We start from the raw sequence: 22,605 nt of genomic DNA on the forward strand, positions 1-22,605 counted from the left end.
AGTTCTTTTAGTTCTCCCTCTTAAAGTGATTTTGTTTTTAAGGTAATGCACTTTGGAAGGCATTTGTACTGAAGTGTGATTGGTTTTCATTGTTTTCCTTCTTTATTGCGCTCTCTCACTTTACCCGATGATGGCTCGCTGGATCAATGCACTCATCTGTCATGAGGCATTCATACCTCCCTCATTTATAGAAATGGTGTAATCCATAAAAGCGAGCCACGGCCAGGGTCTGCTTAAGCATCGGCTCTAACAGAGAAAAACAAAAGCAAGAGAAGAAAAGAAAAGACCGATAATGAAGGCTGTTAAAGAAACGCTCTTTACCCAAGGCAAAAATTAACTCTCAATCGCTTATTTTTCATAGCTATTCTTTGGGATTTAATGTTTGCCCTCCTCATTTCTTTCAAATATGAGCTTTCCAGTTTGCAAGTGAATATCCACAGAATTTTCATTGTGTGCTTTTAATGATATAAACTGGGGGTTTTCTTTGAAAGCAGTGACTAATGCTGGAAAATATCCATTCATCACAAACTCATTTGAGAAATGGTTTTGTTGTACCTATGTGTGTTTCATCTGAATGTGCTAATGTGTCATACAATGTAATTACCTTGATACATAACACACAAAGCACTACCGAATTAATATGGCAGTTCATAAATCTGTTTCCTGTAAAAGGTAAACCAGCTGAAAACGTCCAAATGACCTGAGTGAAAATAAGGTCCCGTTTTAACCATAGAGCATTTTCAGTGTTTACTTTCTTTAAATTATTAAATTACTTGTCTATGTCTGTGCTAACTTGAAAGTTGAGGTAGGGCTCTGTTTCTATGGAAACCTCAACAGAAAAAGCAAGTCACTGCTGCATTACAGTTCACAGTGAAAATATGCCTTACACAGTGTCCTAACCTGGCATGATGTGACCAAGGCTACATTCACACTGCAAGCCTTAGTGTTCAATTATGATTTAGTGCTCAGATCCGATTTCTTTGTGCCTGTTCACAGTATGTTTTCAGATGTGGCTGACATCAAGTTTGAGTGTGAACTGGTCACAGTCCTGAACTGACCCACATGCAAGAACTATAACTAAGAACTAAGATGTAAACATGGAGGCCACTAAAGTTAGCGTTTATGCGTTAATTTATAAGGTGATGTGCCGTGGAAGCCAGGGAATTTAGAAAGAGAGCAAAGTTTTTCTCGTATAGTTTTTGCTCAAGTTTTGCTTGTATATTAGCCTGGAAATCCAGACCTAAATATGAAAGATTAATGGTCTGGCATCGACTAATGAAAATCGTCCAGCTCGAGGGGCGCCACCAAAAGATGCATTTGAAAATCTCACTGCACGCAATTGGATAACACTACGACCTATCACAACAAGCCCCATATGCTTATCTATTACTGGTAGATTAGGCTCTTGACGTATCCGGTCGGCAAAACAGCAAAAACGCCCTTCTTGCTAAGGAACGATTCGAGCGCCGTCTTCTGTTCCTCTTTTAGATAAAAAGCCATGGCTAACTCGTTCATTGTAGCGGCCAAAGCCGTTTCAAACAGCTGGTGTTCATCCATAGCCATCTTGCAATGTTTACTAATGACTTCGACGTCACAGCACTGTCGTCACCTGTTTAGCTCGCCTCTGGCCCGCCTATGTCATATAACCCGATGTGATTGGTGCAGCTCGGATACAAGGGCATATTTAATGAGCATCATTACTCGACCCCAGAGTAAACTCGCTGAGCAAATGGATCGTGAGAACTCTGGATTTCCAGGGTACTTGTATAGAGCTGTCATCATAATACTTATGAGTATAACAGCTCACTGTCCCTCTATTGAATAACTTCACTGTTGCTTTCACTGAGTAACCAAAGACCCACCGGTATTTAAAATCGTTGGAGTGGAGTGACAGAATTGTGATGAACGTTGATCTAACATGACGTAAAAGTCACATGCAAAACATCAGACCTGTATCACATACAGTGCAATGCATAAGTGAATACACCCATGCTAAAGTTGACTAAAAAGAGGAATAAAAAATCATATTTTGGAAACTGACCTTAATGCCTTAATTAAAAAAATTTGGAAAAATCCAACCTTTAAGGACACCAATTTTCTTTGTGAATGAATAATGTATCGTAAATAAATAAATGTTCTTCCTTAAAATACATGGTGCATAAGTGAGTACACCCCTATGTTAAATTCCCATAGAGGCAGGCAGATTTTTATTTTTAAGTATTTTTTTAAATTTTTTTTAGGATACTATGCATCCTGATAAAGTTCCCTTGGCCTTTGGGATTAAAATAGCCCCACATCATCACATAGCCTTCACCATACCTAGAGTTTGTCATGGTTTTATTTCAGTTAGCCTAAAAGCTAGTTTGATTTGCATTGAGAGATGATCTTATGGAAAGTACCCCATGCCAATCTCTAGGTATGGTGAAGGCTATGTGATGATGTGGGGCTATTTTAATTCCAAAGGCCAAGGGAATTTGATCAGGATGCATAGTATCCTAAAAAATTTTTTTTTTAAATACTTAAAAATAAAAATCTGCCTGCCTCTTTGGGAATTTAACATAGGGGTGTACTCACTTATGCACCATGTATTTTAAGGAAGAACATTTATTTATTTACGATACATTATTCATTCACAAAGAAAATTGGTGTCCTTAAAGGTTGGATTTTTCCTAATTTTTTTAATTAAGGCATTAAGTTCAATTTCCAAAAGATGATTTTTTATTCCTCTTTTTAGTCAACTTTAGCATGGGTGTATTCACTTATGCATTGCACTGTATATGGAAGTGGCTCAAATCATAATTGAAAAGCTCAGATACATGTGGTTTGTGCTCTTAACACTTATGAAAAATACAACAACAAAAAAAAACAGGTGTGAGGTGCGTATAAGCAAGAAATAAATAAATAATTGGATTTGGGCCATTTTTGCCTACAGGAAACAATCAGGAGTTATTTGATAAATAAAACACAGCTATGTGGTGTAGGATGAGATTTCACAGTGGACATGGCTTCCCAGCATAACACATAATGGAGACCAAGTGGTCACCATAATATTTTTTTGATTGTTGGTGTCACTGCTGGCTAGGGCAAAGAAAAAGAAAGAAAACAAATTCTAACCATGTAAAAGACAATTTATTTATTTATTTATTTATTTGTTTGTTTGTTTGTTTGTCCATTTTTTTTTTTTTTTTTTTATCCTTTGCTTTATTTTTGTAATATTTGCTTTTATAAAATGTTTAAATTTATTTATGTTATACTTTTTTTTTTATTATTTGTTTTATTATTTATTAAAACCATAATTATGATACTTAGAAAAATGAGACTTAGATAGACAGTGTCGTTATGACATCTACCAACTGGTCCATGCCAAAACCTTGTCCCCTTGGTATATATGTTAATAGGTATGGTGCTTTGGGTTGGCTTTCTGCACTGTTTGTATGAAGTGTCATCCTGTATAATATATGTTTACATGTTGAGTCTGAGTCAAGGGTTATGTCCTGTCCTTTGTAAATCAGGCTTAACATGTGTTATCATGCACTGTCTCCCACATGAACATCCATCATCTTCCTGTCTTCCACCTCCCAGCAATCTTTATACCCTACATCATGCTGTCACCTCCAACCTCTTCATTCCGCCTATCAGGGTTTTATTCTGCCTCACTATACTGGGATGAATGAGTAAACTCCACAAAAGTCAGACAGATGTGTGTCCTCCTAGTGGACCCAGAGAGTTTGACAGATGCTGCTAATTGTTGTTGGTGAACAGCTGGTGCTGCTCAACAGGGAGACTCTGTCAGCACCCTGCTGCTGTCATGTTCATTAGTAACAGAGAATGGACCGCTTTTGGCTTGGTTTTGGTGATGTGGAGGGATTTATGATAGACAGACTGACTGACTGCAGTATCGGCTTTGTCTTGGAAAGCCTCTAGATGAGGAGTTTTCAGACTGGGGTCCAGGGACCCACAAGGGGGTGCTGGGAGTTCTGCAAACAAACAGAAAAGCGAAAAAGTAATTTTGGTTTGCAAAATGTAAATTTTAGGGCTGTCAAGGTTAACATGCTAACTCAAGATATCAATGGATACTAATTCTAATAATTAATATGATGAATGCAATATTTGTTAGCACATTTGTCAAATCTGTCTATCAGTCTATCTGTCTGTCTGTGTCTGACAGGTTCAGGAGTAGCTTGTATTTGTGTTTCTCCTTGTCATCGCTGCATTTGAGCTTGCTAATATAAATTATTTTTTCATCCATTTTGAAGTTTTTCTCACTCTATTGCCCTCTACAGGTTGTTGCTGGAACTGCTCGAGCTGTTGTTTGATAAGTTGAATGCAGTGGCCCAGGCTCACAGTGTGGTTCTCCGTCACCTACAGCAGATTGTCGTCTCTCCCAATGGAGCCCAGGAAGGGATCAAACTCTATGAGCAGGCGGATGTCTATGCCAAGATCCAAACCGTCCTACAGGTCAGTTTCTGGAGAGGCATTCCATAGAGCAGATCCAGGTAACTGGGTAATATATTTGGAATCTGAAAGATTGCAGGGAAATATATGCAATATGTTAAAATTGGGTTTTGCAAGAGACTATTCTGACCACCTATGGCCTTCCCACCATACAGCAACGTGTTAGAAACCATTCAGCTGACCTTAGCAACTGCAAATCCTCAGCATAATATTCTTAGCAACTCCTCTGCAGCAACCCAATTTAAAGCTGTCATTTAAAACAAAACATAATATTTTCTAGCTGAATATTTAATTACTAGTAAACAGAAGGGCTGTTTATAGTTATTAGATGTTTCATGCGCCGCTTCTGTAAAACGGTACAGGTGGAGAAAGAATGTGTGGCTGAAGTTTTGTGAATAATCTACATAAACTCATCCCAAGTGCTGTGTTTAATTGGAAAATGTTGTATTTTAGTGTGTATGTGTGTGCTTGTGTATTTGGCAGAAGACTGATGGGCAGGTGAGATTACCAGCTGTTCACATAAACTCTGAGAATTCTCTCAAGAGGCCCAACATTTAGTGTCTGTTTGTGTGTTTGAAAAGTACCCGCTGGAAATCCTGCCGCAGGTTTTCATTTCGTGTGATTTGAGCGTTTACATTTATTTGCATTCATATTTCTTGTTGGTTTTTCTGTGAAATGGAGTAAACTAAATTACTAAATTATTTTTGGAGCCAGAAGCTCTTACTTAAATTATAATTAAGTCAACAACAAGGATAGCCTGGTTAAAACCAGACCATTCTCAGTAGTAACTGAGTTATGGTCTGGCAAAGCTTCATTAATAACTCATTTCCAAAGGGGCGTCATCAACGGACGTCGCTCAAATGCCTCTGGGCGCAATTGGATAGACCTAAAACCAATCAGAGCGATCGTCATTGTGTAAAGCCCGCCTCAACGTTTCTGATTGGTGCCTCGATTTGGACGGATTAGAAATCGGCTTGAATGGGCTCTTTGCCAGACTACTTGCAGAGCAAATCTAACTTTGCCGGAACTCCGGAAGTTTGTCTGGGTTTTCCCAGGCTACAACAAGGATAAAATAACATTTCTTTCATGGGAAGGGAAAATGCTTCCCAAAACTTGTTGTTGTTGATTGAAAATGCTGTGTCCAATTAGATCAAACTATATTTAAATGGTTGATTTAGAGTTTTTTTAAACAATTCTTTTTTTTACGGTTTTGCTTTGTTTTGTTTATTTTTTGCAATTGAGTCATTCTTTTTCAGAGTTACTCCAGTCTTTCTTGATTAAAGTGGCAGTTTGGATTCCTGATTCACTAAATCAATGCAACAATCACATCTTGCTTTTCTCTTAACAGTAACCGTAAATGGAGAATGGTTCTTCTGATGGGTTATGCAATATTGACTCGCATATATCTAGAATTATTGTGCTCAAGCAGTTTTAAAACCATTTTAGGGACAGATGGTCAAACTAATTGAATATTCAGATTCATAGAGGTTGTAAAAACTAGACCTCATAACCTTTTCATGTTCATATCATTCTCTGTATTTGTACTTTTTCTTCCCTTTAAGACTTCCATCTCTCTCCATTCTCTCTCTGCCTTCTATCTCATTGCATGTGCACTCTTTCAAAGCATTATTTTACAGCTGCATGCTAGGGAGGATCCGGTCATGCAGTAGAGACAGGAATCAGGAGAACGAGGGCGGGAAGGAGAGAAAGAGAGATGGGGATGGTGATGCAGCTTGGGAATGAGTAAATGGGTTTGTCATCACTCCATCACAGAGGGTGAAGAGTCAGACTGTAACCTTGTACCTTCCTCCTGTATTTTTTACTCCTCCTTTCAAAGCAGTCTGCAGAGAGCAGTAAGGAAAGAACAAGCTCGGCCCTGCCAACTGTTGCTAAGGCCCGCTGAGCTCCTCGCAGACCTTAAGTAACAAGAATCGTCTTTCTGAGAGGCGAATATGGAAGTCAAAATATGCATTTAACTGCCGTATGATGAGGGGCTCGACTGTGTGCAGGGTGGCCGCGGGTCCTTAAAAAGTCTTAAAATGTCTTAAATAAAGTTTTCCTAATAAAAGGCCTTAAAAAGTATTAAAATGTCTTAAATTCAGATTCGATAGGTCTTAAATATTTCTGGTCACGTTACCGCTAAAATGTCTCCAGTCTGACGGACCTAATGTCCGTCAAATAACCAGTGAAGCATCAAATTCGCGTCTATTCGCGTCTTTGCATTGACTTTGTATGTAATCTACTCGCGCAAACAAATAAATTCGCGTTTGGTGTGAACACACCATAAGAGACGCCGGCGCGACCACAACAGTGCCCAACATCAAATGGCAAACGTATAATGCAAGCGGAACGAAACTGCTCGTTATTGTGTGGTTGAAGGACCGTTCATCAGTTTGGACCAGTGCAGCGCGAGCCGATCGTGATCATGCGACACTGTTACTACACAGCGCTAATAAGAGATACAGTAAAGAAAGCATTTGAATTCGCCACAGAACTGACAGAAGTAATAACATCGCTGCGAGATCTAGTGAGTAGCATTCATACGTCTCCGTTATTAACGGATCAACAGCGTTGACATGGAAACCTGGAAGAAACATTGTGCCGTGAATGAACTATCAGTGTCCACATATCAGCAACATTCACCATGGATTTACTGTACACTAACTGCAACCATAGAAGTTTGGCAGGAATAGTAGGCTATAATGCCTTCAAGTAACATTACGTCGGTTTTATTTTGACATTATGAATACAATTGCTGCCCTCAAATGTTAATCTGAACTAAAATAGACCTTTGTTTATAACTACTACAATATGACATTTCATTTTTTCCAAGGAGCTGTTTTGTTTTATATGCTCCTAAGAAGAGTCAATTATAGCTCTAGAATTGCTCAAAGTAAAAAAATATCATACTTTATGATGTTAGTTTTAATATAAAAAAGAATAAAAAATTTAAATCAAGGAAATTTCTCTGGCATTTATTTCTTTATGCTGTATCAAAAACGTACCGAACCGAACCATGACACAAGTGTATCGTATCGAACTGAACAGTGAATTTTGTGAACCGTTACACCCCTAATATATACGCATGTAATATAATGTGTATTTCCATCACAGGTTTGGTCTTAAATTTCATTCAAAGTGGCATTAAAAAGGTCTTAAAAAGTCTTAAATTTAACTTGTTCATATCTGTAGACACCCTATTGTGCACTGCCTCTTTTTTCGCAGATTCATTCGTTTATGTAGAGCCTTTGCTTCAACTTGTTTGCTGCGTCTGTAAGCTTAAAAAAAATTTGCCTTCAAAGGAGGCATTCTAAGATAGGAAGGCATCAAGGCACATCCGAATCCAATGTTAGCTTCACTCCCTGTCATCCATCCATCCATCGTTTGTTCATTCCATCGGGGTTGTTACGATTTGTATGCTCACCAAGGCTGCATTTATTTGATCAGAAATACATTAAAAACAGTAATATTGTGAAATATTATGACCATTTAAAATAACTTTTATATTTTAAAGTCCCCCATATTAATATGAAGACATATTTAAGACATCATTTATGATCATTTGAGGCAGATGTATGGAAATTGTTTCATAGTTTTTGTCTTAAACGGGTTGAATGATTTACAGCAAAAAAATGAAATAATCGGGTGGTCAAAATCAAGGAAAGGCAAAAAAAACCGAAAGGCAACAGGATAGGGAAGTGTTCCTATACTGCAGAGTCATCTTGGCTTTGCTGAAATAGATGATATTAAGTGTTCAGTGTGCTTCGTTGCCCAAGCGGGCTGCTTGCCAGGGGCTGCGGAGTCTCCCGTGGTCACTGCGTGAGATAATGCAAGCTCTTGATGAGAATCAGACCCGAGCTTTGGTTTGGTGTGCATTTTAGATTTCCAGTTACACAGAATTAAGTATTATGCTGCACACAACTAAAAATGTGATGTCCACGTATGTGGACACGGGGTCTGAGGAGGTTAAGGTAGATGAGGTTTTCCTAATCTTTTGTTTTATTTCTCTCCTCTTGATCACATCAGCAAATCTCATCTTATCTCTTCTTCCCTTCACCTGACTGTGACAGTGTTTTGTCAGTTTAGACTGGTCCATCATAAAAATACACAGCATCTTCTGAAGACGTGCAGAAAAAGCTACTTCCTCTCTGTTTTCTCTTTGGAATGAAGAATGTGGGAGAGTGAGGAAGAGTACAGTGTCACACTTTTCTTTTTTTCCCCTCCTGTCCTTTTTTCTTTTTTCTCTCCTTTTTCTGTTACATTCTGTCCTGTCCTTATTTCTATGTATAGACCTTATGTAGCCCTGCCCCCTTTCAGCGCTGTCCTCGTTGTATTTTGACTTCCGGTCTGTATTTTCACAGCGATTTTGCGTGTTTATTAATGGCTCGTTTTAAAATCGTCCCGGTCACCTGACATTTGTTAAGTCATCTGCTTTAAACATTACAGTCCTCATGATAACTTTCGTTAACTTTACACTAAGTAAATACACTTCAAAAGCTAATTACTCCTGGACAGCAGCGCCATAGAAATATACAGAGCGACCGCAAAAACGGAAGTTCAAAGACAATATTCTAAAGATGGCGGTGCCCTCGTTTCTCTGGCGCATAAGGTCTATATAGAGTGGTGCAGGTATGACGTCACTTTGTAGGCCAATCAGCAGTTAGCATCACACTGGTTCCCTCGACAAAAACCCAAGAGGATTTTACCATAGGCTTTTGGATTATCTCTAAAAACAAAGCTCTATGATCAACAAAAGTTTATGATACTTGCACATTTTGTCCACCAATATAATTATCACAGATGAACACAACTTTTATGAGTTTTGAAGCCTAAATGCTGCTGCCAGAAGTAAAAAGCTAAAGATAGGCTAAACAAACTACACCATGGTCCCACGAATTCGACGTCACCACCACTAGTCTTCCGACAACTCTTTCAGTTTTTATCTAAAAACATTTTCCCAGAAAGTTCAAGTTATAATAGTTTGTAAGAGCACAATTATAAGCATAATGATGCTGTAAAAACGGACTGAGATTACCTTTTCGGCGTATTGTTTAATCTCCTCGATAGCCTTTGTAGTCCCATTTGTTAGCAACCGCCTTTTCAAGACATGTACCAGCTTCAAAAAAATCCCGAGTGGGGTAATATTGATGTATTTTAAGTCGTGTTCAGCACAGACCTTATTTCAGCCATTGATTTCGGGATCATGCTCTCTTATTTCCTTTTTTTTTGTTCTTTTTCTTTTTTCCTTTTTCTTCACTTTTTCTTGTCATTTTCTTTTTCTATCCTGTAGTTTTCTGTTATTTTCTGTCATTCCTTTTTCTCATACGGTGACACTCTTGAGTTCTGGTGTCAGGTGCTGATTGCGGGACTGTTCTCAGGTGTGACTTGCACTGATGCACCTGATGTTCTCTTTTTCTCTCTTAGGTATAGATGAGACCCCTGTGCACACTTGTCTTTCTAGCTAGCTTAACACCGAACTTTTACCGAACCAAGTTTCCTCTGTTCCTGTGGGAGAATTACATTGACCTTTCCATTTCACTTAAAACATAAAGGCCATGGACAGATTGACCTGAGAGACATGTTATAATCTTTATTTCTTTCAGTTCCTGAATCTTTGAACTGTGGCTCGGTCATTCTTGAAGACAGCTGAGCAAAAGTCTGTGAGCGCTGAGTAAATAGATATTGACTTTTTGAAGTGGCCGTTGACTGAAATTTTTGCCGCCGACAGACCAATCTCAGATTTGTCCTAGCCCCATTTAAATGCCACTGAACAAGTGGCAAAACTGGCAGTAGTAATTATAAATATGTTTTAGAGGTTCTCAAGTGGTTTGGCCACAGGACCAACATTTTCCTATAGTCGAGCCAAATTTTTAGGAATCTGAACCAAGCAAATGTATATTTTTTTTAAATGGTTGACACACACACACAAGCACTTTACTTGACATACGCATAAATTACAAGAATATCACTAACACTGATGAATAAACCGTATAAGGTAAGGCTATTAAATAACAGCCCTTAAAGTTTTTGTTAATATAATAAAGTTAGGAAGTGAATGGAAATAAAGTGGTGTTTTGGGAAAAACACTGTTTTATGGTTGTGATAATGTTTTCTTAAATTTATTCTATCATCCCTGTGGATATTGGTATTGATATTGAATAGATATTTAACTTTTGATAGATTTTTTATATGATATTGAGTTCCTAGATATCTAGGAATCCTAACAATCCTAGATATATCTGAATTATTGATTTGTAATTATTGGTTTATTGATAATGTTTTCTTACAGTAAACTTAGTTATGATTTGAGTCCCATAAGATATTGGTATTTATATTTAAGAGATGTAAGTTTACTTAATTCTCACAGAGGTCCAAGTCCCGCGCTCTAGAATCCATATCCCATTGTTAAGAAGATAAAAATGATGGCACTAGTTGTAATCTCCCTCTTTGCGCTGTATTACTGTCCCTCCCCCATAAGCCTCACGGACTTGAGCCTGGGAATGATGGGTAAGAGGGTGAAGGGAACAAGAGCGTGAAAGGGGAAAAAAGAAAGGAAATTACAAACTTTCCACTTTGACAACTTGTTTAGATTTAGTGGGAGCCACACAGCCTCAGAGTAATTGGATTATACAGTGTTAGTGAGGCGTTTCATGCCCTGACAGTGATTAGTCTGGCAGCGGAGGGAGAGGCAAAGTGCTTCTGTTTCATGTCGATGAGATAGACAGACACATGGCCTCTAAATGAGCTGTTGTGTACCAGCCTAAATGATCTATTGTAACTGGCCACGGCTTGCATATTGCTTGTGGATTTGAAAGATTTCCACCACAGGGTTAATGATCATAACAGTTCATTTCCATGTTTTAAAACCCAGCGTTCCTTTTTTCCCCCCCAGGCTTTATGGTCGAGACACGCTGGTTGTTTTGAAAAACGCCACTCTTATGTTCATTAATTGCTACAGTAATTATGCAGTCTTTTGTGATGCGCGTCTCTGTAATAGCAACGGCCGTAGTGGACCGTACTGAGTATCGCTGAGGGGAATGCTAATGACATCTCGTAACGAGATGCTGCTCCAAGCATTGACCTCTCTATGTGATATGTAATATCTACATTGAACTAGAGTATGTCAGAAGTACTGGATATAGTACAGGATGAGGGATAATGTTCAGCGAGGCTTTTGAATCAATAGACGTCACAGTGTATCACTGATGAGGTCAGCTTGTGTTTTTCGAGAAAGGTTTTTGTCTCTCTGGGGGGAAGGGGTTGTTTGCCCATGTCTTAGTCTTCTTGATCAAATATGGTTTTCAGCCTGGAGGCTCACACTCATTCTATGTGTTGTTGTTGTTGTTTTTTTTTTTTTTTTTTGGCTTCGTCTTGGTTTGTTTATTGAATAGATATAAGATATAGACAATATATTGAGTGGCTGCTATTAATTAGTATGTTTTACTAGTATTAATTAGTATTAATATTGTTTTGATAATGTTTTCTTACAGTAAACTTAATTGCCATGTTCTGAGTCCAAGTATATATTAGTATTTATATTGAAGAGTTATTTGAGGTGATTTTTTTTATATTGATAATTTTTGGAAGTGGCTGTTGACTGTATCGTATGCATTTATTTTGTTTTTATTTTATTCATATTTAAACTTTTTTTCTTTTTTTACTGTAGGTTTTATGACCTTTTCCATTTTTAATCCTTACTACTTCACTATTTTGAATAACTATCAATGATTGGACTCTTTTTTTCAGGTTATTTGCTATGAACGATCAACAGCTTATATGTACATGTAGATTCACTATATCTTAAGCCGCTTTTCCACCGTCGGGCCGAACGGTTCTAAGAATGGTTCCAGTTGTTTTTCCACTTGAGCCTGGTACGGCACGATTACAAACTGTTCTTGGCCCGGAATTTTATGCACCGTTGGCACCTGGTAGCTTAATTTCAGCTTCTAACTATTTATAAAAATGCTAAAATTATATTTACACTCAAAATATCTGTTATAAAACAGCTGATATTCTGTTTTGTAGACATTATTTATTGTGTGTGCTGGGAAAATCTGATGAAATAGCATGCCAGAATGTGGAGAGAAGACAACAAAGAGATAAATTAATCAGCAAGTCATTTTTATCAGTGAGGTGTATATTTACACCTATGTGTGCTTATATTACTAGTAATGGTAATGTATCCATGGTGACAGAACCCCAGGTTCATTATTCCCCTCCTCCACAATAATAACAGGTCAGGCATTTTTAATTCCACCTTTTAATTGCACAGTTTGGTAGTTTTTGTGAGATTTTAAAAGTTATGAAGGTCGTGCATGCACCCAGTTAAAAAATATAAAAAAAACACTTCAGAAAGGGTCATGTTTTGGTGTCAGATGCCTTCTTGGAAACCATGGAATGAGAGGAAACAGCGTTTTCTTTGTAATCTCAAGAGGGGTAGACGAGAGGCGGGAAGCTTTGTTTATTTCCCTAGTTTCTTAAAGCACTCTGCAAACGTCTATCATCAGAGAGCAGGTGCTCACCTGCACATCCTTCAATACTGTTTTTCTTCTTTAATTAGCTTGATTTGTGGCTAAGAGAGGGGATGAGTGCTGCTTTTCACTGTTCATTAAATTGAGAATGTGTCCTCAAAGACAAAGGGCTGGGTTTAAAGGTTCACTGAAGATTAACTCTTGCTTTTCCAGTCAGTATATAAACACTTTGCTAAACTTTGTGATGGTTTTGAGCCGTAAGGAAGCAGGATTGTTTGTAACAGCAGTGGGTTATACTGACGCACACTTATTCGTGCACATCACAAACCCAGCCAGTGTGCTGCTCTGTGTTTATTATCTGGTGTGAAAAGCCATTTGCTGTTTCTCACAGGCTCTTGTTTCCCAAGCCCATTTTCAAGCTAGTCTTTTCTTGGAAGAGGCCATGAATATTGATTTTTTTTCTTGTCTTCTTCCCCTCCTGTTAAAACAACCTAGTCTTTAAGGCTCCAATAAAGAAGAGGGCTTGTGAAATGAACGTTCGGAAATGGAAGGGTCCAGAGTGTGTCCATCACGTAACTGCTCCTCAAAGTGGTGATTTTAATTCGTATTTGTCCTCCCTTTTTCTCAGAAAAAGGTCATCTGGAGGATGTTTACCGAGGAAAGTCAATGATAATCATTCATTTACTAGGAATCTACCAAACCACTATATTTTCAGAACCTACTAGTCAATCATCTTGACCCGTCCTCAGTGTTTTCTCAAGGTCATTTCTCAAGGTGAAGACACTGATCGGTGTTTAAATTAACACTGAAATGACCACGTATATTCTGGCTCTAAAACTGCAATGTAAAACAGGTCTTTTGTTAGTACGTGTCCATCCATGGGCGGCATAAATCATAAGTGGGACGCTCTTTGTATCTGTTTGACGTGGTGCTTTTAGACGTTCCTGCTGTAGATCAGCGGTTTGTTCTGCATGCTTTATTGCCAGGCTCATTCGAGAGTTCTTTGTGTTGTTGGCGGAGCCGCCTCTGTTGTTTCCACTTACTTGTTTGGTGTTTTAAAATGGACACAGCACTGCTGCTGCCCACGCTTCATCCCTGTTGTTGCAGAAAAACGAAGGCTGCTCTAATAAGCCGCATTATAATGGGGACGAAGACACTTCTGATGAGGCACGAGGTGCTTTAGTGAAAGTGACCTTGCTGGCTCTGGTGGTGGTATAATGAGTTCTGTCTTCAAGTTTTCCTCCCTTCATCTTCTCGTGTTTATCTGTTAAATGCTGTGCAACAAATATTTTCATCTACTTGCAGTAAAACCCTACACTTCTGCTGTTACTCTCGCACTGAAACATATTTAAAGGATATTACAGAAAACGAACAATATTGACAGTGATAATGAGGACACAGAATTAATTAGCTATTAAAACAATAATTCTATCTGTTAGACATTGTTATTTTTCTCTCTTCTTCTTATTATTATTTAATGTTAGTTTTTATGCCAGTTCCAAATACAAATGTCTATTCTATGGCACATTGAATGGCTAATAAAGCGTACAGCAAAAAAAATAAGATCCATTATTGACTGCATTGTACTGAAGGAATGGCTTGTTCATTTTTGTTTTTAGCTTTGCTGGGATGAATCTGCTGACTGATCACTTTCTAATCTCTCGCTCTATCTGTCTCCCTTCCTGTGTTTACTGTTATCTTCATGATATTTCTCTCTCTGTCTTTCATCCTCCATGCGGTTAATTGCCTTAAAAGTTCCATGTTCCCTTCTTTGAGGTCACTGAAGTGGGTCCAGGCTCCTTCATCAGGCAAACGCTGGCATTTAATTAAGTCGGGGGTCTACATGCAAGACCCACTCCATCACTGGATCAGATGGGCATTAGTAATTTATAATCTGACAGGAATGTAACGGGCTGGCCGGATTGGGCTTGTCTCTGGGTTGAGGAATGGCTGTTGATGAGGCTTCCCCTCCTCTCATAGACCGTTCCCTTCTTATCACTGTTTAATTATGCTATTATCAGTCAGATGTAGTTCCATCTGTCCTTTCCTAATTCCATCTCCACTTTGGACTGGTTTGCAGCTGGGATTTAGAAATAGACCAAGCAAATTGCTGCACTAAATTATGGAGCCATTGGAAAACGGCTTGCTAATTTGTGGAAAAGTTTACTTGAACAACTTTTTTAGTACTCTTGCAGCTGTTTGAACCTCTCTTAATGGTTATGGATCGTGTTGAATGGGATATTCATGAACTCGGATGTGCAGTTTTAATCCGAGTTAATGGGAATTTGCTGGCGGACGTGGGTAAGCTTTTGAAGTCACACAGACAGACTGGAAAGATGTGGGCCTGAGACAAACCTAGAAACAGATTCGTTCAGACTGATCCAATTAAGTCATTCTAGACTTAGGATATGCATAACTTAACTACATATTTTATTGTAGTTATGTATTTAAGGACTGTATAAGTTAATGTTAAAACTGGTTTGAACAATATTTTGTGCGTAAAGCACTGTGTAAGGCTTGCCCAATCGGTCTAACGGTTTGGTTTGGTCATGCCATGGTTACCCACGGACGCTTGACTAAAGTAACATTATATTAAACAGAGGTAAGACTCACCCTATTTAGGTTGGTCGATCAGCAGTTTGCTGTCCTAAACGGAAATTCCCTTTTTGTCTTTACATCCCAAGTGCACTTGAATTAGTGCCAAATATTAGCCGAAACTCTAAAATCGCAGTTGGTGTGCCCTATGCTCCACTCAAAACTGGACGTTAGTCCGTTACTAATCTGACGCAGATTTGCGGTAACAATCGATAAAACGTATTCTACTAAAGTTAATCATTTCAGAGTAAGTCAGAATAGAATAAAATGTAACAATTTATTATGTCAGGTAAATGTATCATGTCAATTACATAATCAGTTCAATGATAATAAATACAGAACATCAAATACTCTGGAATAAAGAAAAAAGATGCGAACCTGACTAGAAAATACATGATGCTGAGTGTCTTGAGCACACTCAGCATCACGGGCTGATTTGACCCCGAGCCTCTTGTTGCATTTCTTCCAGTACTCAGACCGAGACAGAAACTTCTTTCACATGGAAACATTTGCTTACAATGGGAATTTGGGGGTTATATAATACCGTTCAAAGGTTTGTGGTCACCAAGAGTTTTTTTTTCTTTTGGATAGAATACTTAAAAAAAATTCAGCAAGGTTGCATTCAATTGATCAAAAGTGGCAGTAAAGACATTTAAATTGTTTGAAATAAATGCTGTTTAACTTTCTGTTCCTCAAAGAATAAGCATATTAGAATGATTTCTGAAGGATCATGTGACACTGGAGTAATGACTGCTAAAAATTCAGCTTTGCCATCACAGGAATGTATTAATATATTTATATACTTAAAATAATTATATTTATTAAAAGTTATTAAAAAAAGAAAAAAATCTATGCAGCCTTGGTGAACATAAGAGACTTCTTTAAAAAAACATTAAAATGTCTTACCGACTATTATACTTTTAAATGATTGAAATTATGATAATAAAATATTCAATTCCATTTTGTGTAGGCTATATCATGCTTTTTCTCACAGTATAAATGTGCATTCAAATATACAGCTGGCTTTTCACAAATGAATCATCTTCTTTTTGCCTGTTTGCTTGTGTTTACAAAATGCAGGGCTGCCAGCAAGTGCACTAATAAAAACTGTTTATCATAAGTGCATGTATTGGAACAGCTGCTTAAAGTTTCAAAAAGTCTTAATGAATTTGGTTGTTTACTGTAATGTATGACTGAATAAACATTTGAATATGTCATGTCACTCAACAATCTGCTCCTATGCTCTCTCAGGTGCTGCTAATGGACTACCTGGACGTCAAAAACACCCGTAGCGCTGCAGAGCCTTCTGCCCAGCTGTCCTACGCCAGCACCGGCGGAGACTTCGGAGCGTTCTTCTCCAAGAAGAAACCTCAAAGACCCAAACAGTCTCTATTCAAGTAAGTTTGTTCGTACAGGTTGATTCATGAGTTGAATTGGAATTGAAAGGTTTTAAGCAGACAAGGACCACATGAAAAATACGGGTTAAGTGCCTCATGAGAGACCATTTTCTCCTGACGCTTACGTTTTACAATCCGTCAGAAGCATCAGATTTCAGGTAAACTAAAAACGAAAACCCTTGACCTGCTTTAATACATGATCTTTGACAACTCCTTTTGCAGGTTTGAGTCGTCTTCCCACGCCATTAGCATGAGCGCGTATCTGCGAGAGCAGCGGAGGGAACTCTACAGCAAAAGCGGGGAGCTGCAAGGTAAGCCAGGGGACCGGGGGGAGGCTGAATGAAGGGGCCGGAGATTGAGGCATGGGGGACGGCAGGTGCAGTGTGAATAGGATGGAAGGAGTGAATAGAGCGATGATGGAGAGGAGGCCCTGAAGTCATCAGGGTGAAGAGTCGCTTAGCTATGTATTATCCACCTGTTAGAGCTTCTTTTGTTCAGCGTCTCTGTGCTACAGACACATACCCACACTTCCCGCTGGAGTGAGACAGACATGCCAGAGAGCATCTCTTTCTCGCCCCTCCTCTCTCACTCTTGAAAATGACCTTGCAGTTTCAATCAGCGGTGCTTGACAGTTGTATGTCCCTTCTTGTTTTTCTTTTTACTTTTTTTTTTTTTTTTACTTCCTCAAGCAATTCCTGTGAGACGCACTCTCTGTGAAATGATCGAGAGGGAGCACAAGGTGTTAAGACAAAAAAAGTGAAGGACACATAGAGGGAGAGAGGTGAGAGGCAGATGCTTCTCACACCATTCAGAAATACTGACAGGTTGTTTTCTTGACAAAAAGTTTCATACTCCTTCAGTACAACCCCAAGTTTAAAACAAGGGAAATAAAGCACAGGACATCTCCAGCTGTCTATTTAAGCTTTTGTGTCTCTGTTTGTATTTATTTATTTGGAGTTTAATCATTTTTCTGTGTTTTTTTTTTCTATTTAGTATTTGTTGATTCACATTTTCTTTTTCAGTTTTCTTTTTCAGTTTTATTACATTTCTGTGTAATTATTTATTTATTCATTTATATACAGTATATATATACTTTTTTTTTCAGTTTATTTCTTTTGTAGTTCATTTATTTTGCTGTTTAATTATTTTACTGTTTAATTGTTTGATTTTATTTTATATAATATAATTATTATTTTGCAGTTTATTTATTATGCAGTTTGTTTCATATATATTTATTAGGGCTGTCAAAATGAAAGCGTTAAGTTTGCAATTAACTTTTTTTTCTCATTTTAATGCTTTACAAATATTGAATGCAATTAATGCAGCATCCGTTTTTTTTCTGTCATCCTTTGGCTGTGCTACAGTATATGGTCACGCTATCCTATATTCAAGAGTGATAAGATGCAAAAAAAACCTCTCCTTTTTTTGTGTGTGAGAATTTATTTCCCCTCTCCATAGGTCATACAGGGTGGATTAATAGTGACATAATTCTTTTGTGTGAGTTAACTATCCCTTTAAAGATGTTGGTTTGGCATTCAAAATTCTTGAGGTGCGGCAACTTCGCAAAGCGCACCAACTTAATTTTTTTGCCCCACAGGTCTTCAAGTACAATTTGAATTGATAGCCAATCACAGTTGACCCGTCAGGTCCAAAAAGAGCAAGATGAATGTGGAGATTAATGAGATAAGGAAGTAAATGGGCTTCTAAGATTCTTATGGTGTTCTTTCAAATGCTTCACATGTGGAAGGAGGAGAACATTTGATTGGTAAAGCACCTCGCACCACCAAATAGGAGATGAAATTTCCACTGTTCATTTGTGCCGTCACAATACGGGCGCTGTGTCTGTCGCCTGAAAAGACGAGAGGAGATTGAAGGGATGAAATAATTTAACAGACGGAATAAGTTGACTCGGTAGAGGGAGGGAGGAGAGAGTTGAAAGTCATTGTTTCATTGCGTGGGCAGAGGGGCCATTCATGGATTTCTTAGGGAATAAATTAGAAAAATTACAATATGTATTAAAGCCGACACAGGAATGTTTCTTATTTTAATTTAGTTTTCAGTCGCACAGACATTCAAGACTAAAGCATTGTGACGAGTAGATGGTCTGATCTATCTGAATGTCTGTAAAGAGACATTTAAAAGTCACAAAATGCTCCATAAATAAGCAGATACTGCAGTTAGTATAATGCCCTCTCAGAGCAACCTTCGCTGTGTTTTAATACCATTGACAAACAGTCGGTCGCATTTAGTATAATATTCTTTTTTTTTTTTTTTTACACAACTCACAATTCAGTCACAGTGCAAGGCTAAACTGTACAGATGTTAAAACATCTGTGCCTCTGCAGTGCAGTTTTCGCCAGTAGGGTTGCAAGTACATGAGGAATTGATCTATTGAGTATGCTAAGCACTTGTACCACTTTCCAGTGATATAAAATGATAAAATTTCAACATCTGCTGTAAATAAAATAACGCTTCACCAGTCTCGGAGCAAACAGCTTTGTCAGAGTTGCGTGAGACTGCAATTATGCGCGTGTGCAATGTCATGTGGAACGTCTCTGAGTGAACGTGTGTGTGTGTGTTTGTAGCACTCATTATGAAACTGCATTCAGAGCCTCTGTAGCTTAATTACAGCTTTCTCTCCACCAGCACGACTCCTACAGATCAATTAATCCTCAACTTCTTTCTGAAGAGTTCATTACTGCTTCAGTGCTCTCCTCTTTCTTTCTTTCTGGGTTTTGCATATTTTTCAGACAGGTATAGTGGAGAATGAAAGGAAAAGTATGGGTAAATGAGGGGGAATGGAATTGGAGCATGTTCCAGGCAAAATTCAAACTTCGGGGGGATTTGTGATATTTTTTTTATTTTTTTTTGTGATATAGTGAGAAAGTATATGAAATATATAGTATATTTATATAAAATAATAGAAAAAGTGAGCATGAATGGGATTTGAGCATGTTGCAGGTTGAACTCGATCTTGCAGCACTGGTATGTGCACCAAGGCTAATATAAAATGTTTCTTCTTTCTCTATTTCTTTTATGCTTTTCCATAATATTTTATAGTGAAGAATGAGAGGAAAGAAAATGAATCAGAATGTGATTGGAGCATGTTGCAGGCTGAACTTGCATTTCTTGCACCAGCATCCATGGCTAAATGAAGATATCAGAACTTTAAGAAAAAGTTGTAGAAGGGCAGAAAGAATATGGAAACGGGACAAAATGCAAATTTCCTATCAGCTTATGCAAGCTAGTCTGTCTCAATATCAGGAAGCAGTTCTTTTATCAAGGGCGAATTCTTTTTCTAATTTGATTGAAAAAAAATTCCCATTGTCCAAAGTCTTTATTTTTCACCCTAAATTCTGTGTTAAATCGACCCATTCCATCGAGTCTTGTTCCAAGTGCTGATCTGTGTGAGAAGTTTTGTAGCTTCTTTATAGATAAGATAATTGGTATTAGGTCCCTGATTTCATCATCTTCATCCAAAAGTTGTTATAATTTACAGATTTCTTCTAGTCTGTCTGTTTTTCAGACTATATCTCATTCTGATTTACTGGCTCTGATTTCTAAAATGAAATTAACCACTTGTTCTCTGGATATCATCCCTGCTGTCCTTTTAAAAGAGGTACTGGATGTGGTTTCACCTAGTGTACTTTCCATTATAAATGCCTCTCTGAACAGCAGCATTGTTCCATTCTGTTTAAAACATGCTGTGGTTCACCCCTTGTTAAAAAACCCCAGCCTTGATTCTTCTGAACTTCAAAATTACAGCCCTTTTTACTGAAAGTCCTGGAAAAAGTAGTTTTAAATCAACTTACAGCATATTTAATTTCAAATAACATCTTAGATCCTTTTCAGTCTGCTTTCAAAGCGAAGCACAGTACTGAATCTGCCCTACTAAGAGTGACAAACGATATTTTGGTATCAGTCGACTCTGGCAAATGTGCAGTCCTTGTTTAGTTGGACTTAAGCGCAGCCTTTGACACCGTGGACCATTGCATTCTGCTGAAAAGGTTAAATCATGAGGTTGGCATCTGTGATACTGCCTTACAGTGGTTTGAGTCCTATCTTTCAAATAGGAGCATATCTGTCGAAATTGGAGAATTTCCCTCATCCTCAGTGCCAATAACTTGCGGTGTGCCACAGGGCTCGATCCTGGGTCCAGTTCTGTTTTCACTTTACATGCTTTCACTGCGTTTAATCAACTATCACATCTATGCAGATGATACCCAACTCTATTTACCACTAGATTCTGGTAGCGATTCTGTTTTTTCACTGTTAGCATGTGTTTAAAGGATATTAGAGAATGGATGGGCGAAAATGTTCTCCAATTAAATGAAAAAAAGACAGAGATTATCCTGTTTGGCTCTAAACCTCAAACGGACAAATGCAGTGCTTTCTTGGGCAATTTTCAGTTAAAAAATCACTCTTGTGTCAAAAATCTAGGGGCCATTTTTGACTGTGACATGAAGTTTGACAGACAGATAAATTCTGTGGTGAGGGCGAGCTTTTTTCAATTAAAGCGTCTTCGTAAGTTAAAACACATTCTGACTTTTAAGGATTTTAGAGACTGTACAGGGTAGCCGCGGGGTCTTAAAAGTCTTAAAAAGGTCTTAAATGTCATGTTCCTAAATTAAGGCCTTAAAAAGTCTTAAATTCCGTGGTCCAAGTCTTAATTTTTTTAACGAAGGTCTTAAATTTCATTATACTAGCCTATTTATTCAAAGTCAACCAGACTGCAACGCAAGGTGAAATGGGGGGGAAAACAACAACGTGAAAATTCAACAGGGTTTAGCGTAACGTCAGAGAACGTCTTGGAGTATACGCAAACAGTAGTTTGGATTTTCGCGCCGGCGGGATCAACCTTCAATCAGTCGAGAGGAGAGACATCATGGGGAAGTGTCGTTTTGTTCAGATTACAGTGAGCGAGTGTGTGTGTGTGTATGTGTGTGCGCGTGTGTGTGTGTTTGTGTGCGCGCGAGTGTGTGCGCGACTGCGCGTGCGAGAGCGATTGTGAGTGTGTGGGTGTGTGTGCGCGAGTGAGCGAGAGTGTGTGTGTGTGTGTGTGTGCAAGTGAATGTTTGCGTGTGACGGCACGCGATGACTGGTCGGAAAGCAACGTGTAGTCTGACATGTTTCTTGTCCACGACACGACAAGACTTTATGAGTCAAAATCGTGTAATCTGACAGATTGACACCGTGACTATTGTAACAGACACAAAAGTCTTGTAATCTAAACCAGACATTATCTATCTGACTGTCGCACTGTGTCTCTCTCGCTATTCTATCTATATCTCTCTTACCTATCTGTCTACCCCTCTCTTTCTCTCTCTCTCTCTCTCTCTATCTATCTATCTATCTATCTATCTATCTATCTCTCTCTCATTGTGTGTCTCTTTTTATCTATCTACCCCTCTCTAACTTATGTCTCTCTATCCCTCCCTCCCTCGTTTTTAAGGTGTATTTACATTTCTTTTTATTCTTGAAAATGTAAATGGTTGAAGCAATTTGAATGCTGAGAAACTTTACTAAGACGATTTGAAAAGTTAGTTTATCTGTTTATTGTTATGAATGTTTGATATTTACCAAAAACATCACTTTGCAGTGTATTGTTGAATGAGTTTTTTTATAATAAATGTATTTTTAATTAAAACATTTGTTAGTAATAGTCATTGGGATTTGATCTGGTGTTT

At 38.1% G+C, this 22,605-nt stretch overlaps 1 protein-coding gene across 1 annotated transcript in view; it reads left to right on the forward strand.

Moving 5' to 3' along the window:
• Nucleotides 1-22,605, forward strand: part of exoc4 (exocyst complex component 4) — a 122,795-nt gene that overhangs the window by 16,983 nt on the left and 83,207 nt on the right. Inside the window, exons 7-9 of the mRNA XM_084407823.1 lie at nt 4,284-4,458; nt 16,773-16,918; nt 17,141-17,229. Coding sequence (XP_084263949.1) covers nt 4,284-4,458; nt 16,773-16,918; nt 17,141-17,229 — 410 coding nt within the window. The remainder of the gene's footprint in view (nt 1-4,283; nt 4,459-16,772; nt 16,919-17,140; nt 17,230-22,605) is intronic.

Source organism: Rutilus rutilus, assembly GCF_951802725.1.
Source record: "Rutilus rutilus genome assembly, chromosome: 4".
NCBI classification, from domain to species: domain Eukaryota; kingdom Metazoa; phylum Chordata; class Actinopteri; order Cypriniformes; family Leuciscidae; genus Rutilus; species Rutilus rutilus.